At 40.9% G+C, this 10,760-nt stretch overlaps 1 protein-coding gene across 1 annotated transcript; it reads left to right on the forward strand.

Moving 5' to 3' along the window:
- The first annotated feature begins 5,498 nt into the window (after window positions 1-5,498).
- On the forward strand, window positions 5,499-9,327 carry SERPINA7 (serpin family A member 7). The gene is given in 6 exon segments (XM_066357372.1): window positions 5,499-5,689; window positions 5,691-5,806; window positions 5,809-6,114; window positions 7,439-7,728; window positions 8,443-8,589; window positions 9,124-9,327. Coding segments are annotated over 6 exon segments (1,254 nt in total).
- The last annotated feature ends 1,433 nt before the right edge of the window (window positions 9,328-10,760 follow it).

Raw genomic sequence — 10,760 nt, forward strand, 5'->3', positions numbered from 1 at the left:
TACAGATTACATCATCTTATCCACCTGATTGTTAAAATTTTACTCTGACGATGTTGCTTTTGATGAAATTCACGTAAGTCACCAACACATAAACACTTTTGTTTCCTTTTGCATAGGTCTACACACATACTTCTTTTCTATATCTTTTGATTAGCTATTTTACAATTGTCTTACTTCCAATGCACATTCAGATAAGCCATTACACAGTATCTATAGACCTAGGTAAATTCATAACTTTGTCCCCACATCTCCTTCCAAAGAAAATGAGCAAGATTCCCTGGCATTCTTGTTAATTTTGCATAAAGTTATATCTTCCAGTAAATATATTTTCTTTTGAGGTTATCCAACAGCAGTTACTGTTGTCTAGAGCTATGATCACTGACTAATACAGATATTTATATTAAAAATTAGGTTTCATGCAATAAAATTTAAGGAAATTATTGACCTTTAAAGTTGATTATCTATGTGGTCTAGCAGGCATAAAAGCAGTTGGAAACCAATTTGTATCTAGAAGGGGAGTAGGAAATGAAACAACAATGCCCATAAAATTAAATAAAATAACAAAGCAATTACTTAAGTAGTTTGCTGAACTATAGAGCTTTTTGAAGGCATGTTTGGAGAATCTCATTGCTGCTATAGAGAGAAGTCTGAAAGCTGTAAGGAATTCAGAGTTTGTGCCATGAGTTTTAAGCTTTTGATGGCATTAGAATGCTTAAGGAAAAAAGAACCCAACATGATCAAAACCCCAAATTCTTGGCTCATGTATTTAAAGCATATACTGAAGCCAGTGTTCATGCAGGTAGAATTTTTTTATGTAATGCAGCTAGAGGGCTAAATTAGCTAAATCAATACTTAGGTCTTGATCCTGTGAATTACCAAATATCAGAAGTAATTGATTTTCCAGCATTAACTAGTCACTTTTGTCAAAGTTAGTCACTAAAGTAAAAATGTGAGAACTTAAGAATAGGAAATTTGAGAGACTTAAAGGAATCTCAAGCCCAAAATGCTCACCAAGCTTCCCTTGCTGATGGAACAGATCCTCTCTTTGTCCAATTTGGCTGTTTCTCTCTTGCTTAAGAACCTAGTAATTTCTATGCTTGTGAAACCTAAATTGCAATGAGAGGCCAATTTTCCTAATGTCAGCCCCCCCACACACACCCAGTAATGTTTCCAAACATATAGACAGAGTAAGATCCCATCATTGACTCCCAGGCTGGGGTAGAACATCAAATATGAAATCAAAAGCAAAAGAAAACTGTTTGTCCATCAAAAGAACTGTGAAACTGTGGAACTTTGAACTATGGAATTTCTAAAACAAAATTCTAAGGAATTGGTGTGGGAATGGATAATGCTATTGTTCATTCCAAGAGGGAGATACATAATTTTAGATCTGATTGAATGCTCCAGCAGCTTTACATAAGACAAATTATTCTTCTAAATATAAGTTTTAAAGACTATCTTACACATAAGCATTCAACCAATCTATTTTATCTTAGGGAGAATGCACTTCCAGAAAGCAGTCAGGAACAGCCTAACTGAACAGCCGTCAGGAATGAGGGCAGGGTAGGGAGGTGGAGACTTGGGTTGAAGCAAGAGAATCAGGATAGTAGTTGAAGAAAATTAACAGGCTATGGATCCCTGCTCTGTGCAGGGGACTATATAGGAGCTTCCAGACACCACCTCTAAATTTCATTTGATATTCCCAATCACCACATGATATGAGATTTTTATCATTCCATTATAGAGGTGGGGAAACAGGTTTAGGGACAGTAAGTAACTTGTCCCAAATTACACAGTTACTAGGTGGCAAAGACATGGCAGGAACACAGGACTCTAGAGCTCAGAACAGGGAAGTCTTCAGGGGAAGCCTGCCCTTTTCTTTTGTCAGCAGTAAGTCCCCTGCAGTTACTGCTGGTTAGCAAAGCACAGCAAAGCACAGCGAGATGCCACAGTAAACATGCTGTGCCATTGTCAGACTCCACCGCCAGAGGGCACATGTTTGGAAGTTTTCTTTCTAGACTGTCTTCCTGTTTCTCCTGCAGCAACTGCTTACAGCTTAGAGAGCAGACTATGGGTAGTAAGTATACCAGGAGTGAGCATGGACTGACTTAAGTGTTGGGATATTTGAGCTTTCCGTTGCCTTAATGCTGGACACGTGCACCAGTGACCATCTTATATGTGAGGTGTGCCTTTCCTGTTTTGTTTGGGCAGTGAATGTCACGTAGTTAGAAACTTCCCTTGGGTTTGGGGCTGATATTTAACATTCACCTCTGAAATCCCAGTCCTGAGTATGATCTTTTCCACAAAGTAGGAGATCTGTCTGTTTTCTTTCGAAGATACAACGTCAAAACACAGTCACCCTCTGTCTAGCCACTGACTATTCAAACCCTCTCAGTGGTTTTCTAATGCTTTCATGGCAAAATTGCACTATTTAGCTTGGCTTCTGAATCCCACCATAGAATGCAGTCTAGGCTTATACCTAACCAGCCTACATTCCGGAATCTTCAACCCATCACTTAACATATACACATCCTTAATGTAGTCTTGAAGTGGTCAGTGTCTAAAATTAGACACTTCCTGTCATGCCCTTCACATGGAAAATACTCACTAAGCAGGCATTGCTGTTACTACTATTACTGTTACTGCTACTACTGGAGCTAGAAACTGGCAGAGGCAAGGCTCAACTTAGGTCTCCTGACTTACTCTAGTGCTCTTTGCTCCCATTGCTTCTTTGCAGCACACAATTCAGTATACAGTGAACTGGACACTGTAATAACCAGAGAACAAAACTGGGTTTTCCCTGAGCAGACAAAGGTGTGTATAGCATCAGAAGTCTGGTGTCGCATGTTACTTGGCTATCATCTCCTCCAAGGAAATACATCAGTCATTTCTGTAGCACCTGTTAGAAAGGCTCATCCAGCTACTGCCTGTGTACACCTTTCCATCAAAATGCTGATGATCCCAGCACTGTTTGGCTTTGGTGGAGAGAGCCATCTTTTTCCTGATGCTTCTTGGCCCTTTTGTCCCTGGTCTTCATTCTGCATGCTGAAAACACACATTTCCTAGCACAAACCTGCACCCTGCCAGGTCGGACAAGCCTTTCTCTTTTGTTATAGATGAAGGATCTGGCAGCCAAAGCAACCATTTAAAGTTCCATTCTTGGCCCTGACTGGTTGGCTCAGTGGTAGAGCATTGGCCTGGAGTGCAGAAGTCCCGGGTTTGATTCCCAGCCAGGGCACACAGGAGAAGCGCCCATCTGATTCTCCACCCCTCCCCTTCTCCTTCCTCTCTGTCTCTCTCTTCCCCTCCCGCAGCGAGGCTCCACTGGAGCAGGGATGGCCCAGGCACTGGGGATGGCTCCTTGGCCTCTGCCCCAGGCGCTGGAGTGGCTCTGGTTGCAACACAGCGACCCCCTGGAGGGGCAGAGCATCGCCCCCTGGTGGGCAGAACGTCGCCCCCTGGTGGGCGTGCCGGGTGGATCCCGGTCGGGCGCATTCAGGAGTCTGTCTGACTGTCTCTCCCCATTTCCAGCTTCAGAAAAATTAAAAAAAAATAATTAAATAAAGTTCCATTCTTATTATTTTTCACTTTGTTCCTTTTGGCCTTGGTATAGTGCATCAGCTTTGGAAATATCATCCCAGGGTTGATGCTGGGGTTAATGGGTAACTAAGCATGCTCCACTTTTACAAATGGGGAATGTTATAAAGATGGAAAGATTTTACTTTCTGAGAGATGTAAGTAGCTTCTTTGGCATGTGCTGTAAGTATTGTTTGTTTGTTTTTCTCCCTTTTTGGAAACTTTTCACATTACTATCAGCAAGTCAGAATCCCAACTAACCATGGACTCCAAATTCCTAGCTCCAGAGGCCAAGGTCTAAAGGTGGTCATCTGATAGTGGAATTCCTGAGCCTTTGTGACTTTTACAGAAAGAGAACTCTGGTGACATGTTGAAATTGAGGAGACAGATAGAATAAGGAGGGTTGGGGTGGCAGAGACTGAAATCAGTATGACCTGCTAGGAGCTGGTGAAGTTTCCAGGCTGGGATCTGAGGCAGTGACAGTAGAAAGGGAGAGAAAAGTGTTTTGACTGGCATTTAAAAGCTAGTATTCTGAGATTTTGCATGGGGCATCAGAAGTATGATGCAGGGGGCAGAGGGTGACATATTGAATGGAACAATTGAAACTGTGTCAACACAATAAATTAAAAATTAGAGAAAAATTAATGAAGGGAGATAGAAAGGTAGTACTCTCATCAGATGTGGGGAATGAGAATGAAAGAAACCCCTAAAGTGACTCCGAGGTTTCTGGCATGAAAGTCTCAGTGGACAGCAACATAGGATAATGATGAAGAATGGGCTCGAAACCTAGGGAGATGATGTGTTTACCATTGGAAACTTTGATTTTCAAACTGAAACTGAGGAATGTGTGGAACATTCTGGTGGATATAACCAACAGGGAGCTGGAAAAATATTTGGGAACACAGGAGAACAGTCTAAACTAGAGTATGTAGTTTTGTGGGGTGGCAGTTGTGTTCCTGGGAGTGGCTGAGATCACTCAGAAAGAGAATGAAAGGCTGTGGGAGGATTCTTTTTTTGTGTGTGTGGGAGGAATCTTGCTTTGACCCCACGGGTTTCTTCTTTCTGATCACTCATGTTCATGGTCGTTGGATTTCACAGCTGTCTTTCTTACTCCATTGCCTTGTACTCTTCTGGGCTCAGAGAATCTTATATCATATTTTCTAGCTTCTGCTCTTACAATAAAAATAATAGTGAAAAGTCTTTTGTAATTTAGAGATTTCTCTTTAGATGATAATGATGGTGAGAAAGATTTGAATTGCAAAATGTTATACTTCTATCATACTATTTTTTGAAAATACTCCTGTGGCTTCCATGTGTTGCATGAACACATTAATTTCAGCATATGGCCTTGTATATGGCTCTATAAGCCACTGCCCTTCCTTTCACTTCAACCAAACTTATATTGTGAAAATTGTGGCTTTTTGTCTTTTATGTAAGTGAAAGTATGAGTATTCTCTCATTTCATTGCTTATAGCTTTTATATTAATAAAAATGGCAAATTAAAACAATTTAAAATTCTAATCAACAAATAATAATGTAAGCAGATGGAGCACTAGTTTATCTCAGGATTCTTCCTTCTCTAAAAGGCTGTCTCCAGTTAAAATAAAAAGTAATTCAATTCTCATAAATTGAATTCACTCACGGAGTTTTCATACATTGCTATTACATCTGAATGACAGTATGTGCCATTATTTCTATGGTTACAGCAAGCCACTTCTGCTCCCTGCCTCTAGATGTTTCATCAGTTTTTCAGGGGAGATAGACCTCCAAAAGATCACTGGTGAGCACATCATTACATATTTGCTATTGTTTTACTAATCATAATAAGTGACTATTAGGTGTTCCTGACTCAGAGATTCCATCCAGCTGAGATCTGCCATGGTTTTCTCACCTCATTTCTTATAGGTTACCATCCTTCCAAAATGCCACTGTTCCTCTCTCTGGTTCTCTTGGTACTTGGGCTTCATTGTGTGTCACCTAACAGTTCTGAAGGCAAAGTAACCACCTGCCATTCCCTTCAAAAAAATGCCACTTTGTATAAGATGTCATACACCAATGCTGACTTTGCATTCAACCTGTACCGGAGGTTCATTGTGGAGACCCCAGATGAGAAATTTTTTTTCCCCTGTGATCATTTCTGCAGCTTTGGTCATGCTCTCTACTGGGGCTTGCTCCAGCACTGAAACTCAAATTCTGGAAACCTTAGGGTTTAACCTCACAGATATTCCAATGTCAGAGTCCAGCAGGGCTTTCAACACCTGATCTGTTCACTGAATTTTCCAAAGAAAGAGCTGGAATTACAGATGGGAAATGCCCTCTTCATTGGAAAGCAACTGAAACCATCACCAAAGTTCTTGGATGATGTCAAAAACCTCTATGAGAATGAAGTCTTTTCTACCGACTTCTCTAATGTTTCTTCAGCCCAACAGGCAATCAACAGTCATGTGGAGAATCATACCAAAGGGAAACTCATGGGCCTCATCCAGGACCTCAAACCAAACACTGTCATGGTTCTGGTGAACTATATTCACTTTAAAGGTAAGACTCTAAGATGTCCAGTTCTAGTTCAGTGTTCTGAGAATTTGGTGGGACACTGGGAGAAGCTTACAGTCTCTTTTCACTAGCATCAGGGAATATCCTTCATGCCATAGTGACCGGCTCTGCCAGATATAGCTGTGTACAGTTTTGAATCTTCCAGAAGGACATATAGCTCTGAGGATAGACCAGGAATTTTCTAGGGAGAGGGTACTTTCAGAGAGGTGAATGACAATGGTATAATTATCTTGCTCATACCTAGCTAGCCAATCATGGTTTCCAAATGACTTTTTGAGGTAGAACACTTGGCAGGTAAACAAATTTGGGTTTAAACCTCACTGTCACCCTCACTTGCTGTGCATTCTTGGGCACATTACATCCATACTTCTATTGTGTACTATGCACCCATTATGTATCAGCACCATGCTATGTATGTGATTTACCTACATTGTTGCATCTGATCCACACAACTGCCCAGGTTCACAGAGCTAACAAATTTTGTAGGTGGTATTTCCACCTAGGTTTGTCTGATTCTAAAGCTGGTGCTTGTAACAACAAGAATCATGTGACTCTTTTCTGAAGGTGCTCTGTCCAAATGATATCTCCTGGCTCTACAGCAGTGGTCCCCAACCTTTTTTGGGCCACGGACTGGTTTAATGTCAGAAAATATTTTCACGGACCGGCCTTTAGGGTGGGATGGATAAATGTATTATGTGACCGAGACAAGCGTCAAGAGTGAGTCTTAGATGGATGTAACAGACGGAATCTGGTCATTTTTTAAAAATAAAACATCGTTCAGACTTAAATATAAATAAAAAAGAAATAATGTAAGTTATTTATTCTTTTCTCTGCAGACCTGGGGTTGGGAACCACTGTTCTACAGCACATGTCAGCCATGTTTGGTGGAGAAATGAACAATTCTTGGCCACAAACCACATACTTGTAGATGGATAATACAGTAGAACAGATCTTTTGTCTCATTTCACTCTCTGTGTTGGATGTGCTTATACCTTTTTACAGAAGAGGAAACTGTGGCTCTGATGGGTTTAGTGTAAGTATAGTGGTTTTGAACACAGATGAAACATCTGTTGAACGTTTAGTTCAACATTCTTGGGTGTGACTCTTGGCTCTGCCACTGGCTAGCTGGGAGATCATGTAAAGACACTTTCTCTTCATGAACAGCAGTTAGTCACTTGTATAACTGGTTGATAGTAGGTACTTCCCTTTGTGGTGGTCTTAATTACTAGATGAGATGGCTAATGGGAAAGCTCACACTGGTATTTATACTGGTTTAAATCAAACAACTTTTGTCTTTCTGTATTTCAAGCCCAGTGGGAAAATCCTTTTGATCCATCCAAGACAGAAGAGGGTGCCAGCTTCTTAGTGGACAAGAACAGAACAGTGCAAGTGTCCATGATGCACTAGATGGGACAATATTATCACCTGGTGGACTCAGAGCTGAACTGCACGGTGCTTCAAATGGACTATAGCAAGAATGCTCTGGCACTCTTCGTCCTTCCCAAAGAAGGCCAAATGGAGTGGGTAGAAGGAGCCATGTCATCTAAAACACTGAAGAAGTGGAACCGCTTACTGCAGAAGGGGTAAACATCTTAGATGGTGTGATAAATAAAGGCTGGACCTAATAGTACAGAGAAAATTGAATTCAGTGGAAAATCAGAGGCAGGAGAATCACCTTCAACTATAACAGCTGTGTGATGACCACTAAAGGATACCAAGATCATATTCTATGCCAGTCCCTTTGCTGGACACTTTACATACTTCATTTCATTTAAGTACATCAACAAACAAGCAAAAAAGATAGTATCATAGGCATTTATCAATGAGAAAGTCAGAACTAGAAAGATAAAATGAGCTCTCCAAAGTCAATCAGCAAATAAACTGATGCCTTCCCAAAGGCCTACTAGAGTTTGGGGGAAGGATAGGACTTTCACGTTAACATGTGGATAGCTGCCATACTGGGCTGGGATGCTAGATGGAAAATAAAATGTTCCAGTCACTTTTGCGATCCATTAAAATTCATGCCATTGATTCCCCAACCTTGGTAAACTCCACACATATGTTTCTTTTTTATTATAAATGAGTCACATCTCCCTACTTCCAGTGCTGCAGTCTGACATTGGCTGAACTAGGGTGTATTTTTTCCAGGATAGCTTCTGTGGTTTTGGTTTCATGTGTTGACCTAACCTACATAGCAATACTTGTCTATATCTAGAGGAGAATCAGAGTCCAAAAAAATGCCATGGCAACAGAGAGAGGAAGGGAATTATGAGTTTAGTGTGCTGATAGTCATGTATTCCCTCCCCCCACAAGTTCATAGACTTATTTGTTCCAAAGTTTTTCATTTCTGCCACATACGACTTTGGAGCCATCCTTCTGAAGATGGGCATGCAGGATGCCTTTGCTAACAATGCAGGTTTAACTGCACTCACAGAAGACCATGGTCTTAAACTTTCCAAAGTAAGTTAATAAATTAGAGTCCCTGAATGTATGAGCTGGAAGGACCATTGAGAGTCTGTTAATCAACTCTGATTTTATCAATGACAATTCTGAAGTATAAGGAAGCAAAATGACTCTTCCTAGGGCAGATTCACTCCAGAGTTATTCTTATTGCTCTAAAGGAAGTCACTGTGACTGTTATTTCTATCCCTGACTTTCATGTCCTAAAGTGATCCTGATAGAAAAACTTAATGATCAGAATCGAATCTCCCGAGTTACAGTTCTGGAGGAAATGATGGGGGCAGGAGAGAGCTTGCGAAGTGAGTTATAGAGGCAGGAAGCCATGGAAAAAGGTATGGTTCCCTGAGAGCTAGCTCTAAACTAGTCAGATATTCATTCATTATGCTTGGCCAGGTAGACTTCATTTTCAAGCACCTTCAACATAGTATGGTAAAGCAGTAACCCCTTTTTCTTTTTCATTTCTTACTTCCAAACCATTCCAAAGACTATTTGTGTTACTCCAAGGGATCAGCAGTGTTTGTTCTTCCTCTACAGGCTACCCACATGGCTGTGCTTCACATTGGTGAAAAGGGAACCGAAGCAGTAGCTGCCCCTCAAGTCAGATTTCTGGATCAGGCTGAGATAACTTTCCTTCACCCTATCATCCAATTAGATAGAGCTTTCTTGTTGTTAATTTTGGAGAAAAACATCAGGAGCATTCTCTTTCTAGGGATATTTGTGGACCCAACAAAAGCTTAGTTGGAAAAGTGGCTGTTAGCTAATTGCATGTGCTTATTGAAATGGGAAATAAATAGTGTAGCCTGATATGATTATATGGGCAGAATGTGCTTTCCTTGGGCAGGGGTAGAGAATGGAACCTAGATGAACTGCTTTGGGTGTGAAATAGGCCACTCCTATAACCAACTATTCAGATAATCAATGAGTGACTCATTTCCTGAAGCGCAGGAAGGGCTCATGTCAGTGAATTCCTCTTCATCATATATCTCCCCAATTAGTTAGGTTCAAGGACTTTGACTTGGGTGGCAAATGCTCCCTCTTCTGCCATCCAGAAAATAGTTCAAATGCAAACAGGTGAGTATAAAGCAATGCAAATACACTGGATTATATGTGGATTTCTCAACCTCCTTTCTTCCATCCCATCAGAATAGTTCTGTATGTCCTTCCCATAACTGTCATTGGTAAATTGTTTTTTTTTTCTTTTCCTTAGAGGCAGGGAGGCAGAGAGATAGACTCCCACATGTGCTACAACCGGAATCTACCTGGTAAGCCCCCCACAGTGGGTGCTCTGCCCATCTGGGGCTGTGCTTTGTTGCTCAGCAACCAAGCTATTTCAGTGCCTGAGGCGAGGTTGTGGGGCCATCTTCAGCACCCAGGACCAACTTGTTTGAATGGAACCATGGCTGTGGGAGGGGGGGAGGGAGAGAGAGAGAGACAGTAAAAGAGAGAGACAGAAAAGGGAGGGGGAGGAGAGAGAAGCTGTAGACGTGGAGAAACAGATAGTCACTTTTCCTGTGTTCCCTGACTGGGAATCATAACCAGGACTTCTGCACACTGGACCAACACTCTACTGCTAAGCCAACCAGCCAGAGCTCATTGGTAAATTGTAAAAATGTGCTTCCACTACAGTACTTAGTCACAGACTGAGAGTTACTGCTAGTGATGTGGCTTTTGTTACTTAACAAGTGTGAAACAAAAGAACAAGTGAGACAGAGATAAACTTTCTTGTATGAGTTCATCTCTCCTTCAAAAATTCTCTTACTAGTAATTCATAAACTCAGAGTGGAAAAAGAGGCATTCTTTCACATCATATCTCATAGCCTTACTTTTTGTTTGTTAAAGTTTATTTATTGATTTTAGACAGAGAGAAAGAGAGAGAGAAAGAGAGACAGATATTAATTTATTGTTCCACTTATTTATGCATTCATTGGTTGATTCTTTGTATGTGCCCTGACTACGGATCAAACCTGCATACTTAACCTATCAAGATGACCCTTAAACCAACTGAGCTACTTAGTCAGAGACAGACCTTACTTTTCTATTTCGTAATCGGACTCCTTTCTAAATGTTCCACTTTTGTCCCACTTCTCTCAAGTACAAATCTTTTGATGTCTGTCTTTTTGTCTAATTTTACCAAAGTTTGATATCTCCTTATCTCTAGATCCTTCCACAAC

This window comes from Saccopteryx leptura, chromosome X, assembly GCF_036850995.1.
Source record: "Saccopteryx leptura isolate mSacLep1 chromosome X, mSacLep1_pri_phased_curated, whole genome shotgun sequence".
Classification (NCBI taxonomy): domain Eukaryota; kingdom Metazoa; phylum Chordata; class Mammalia; order Chiroptera; family Emballonuridae; genus Saccopteryx; species Saccopteryx leptura.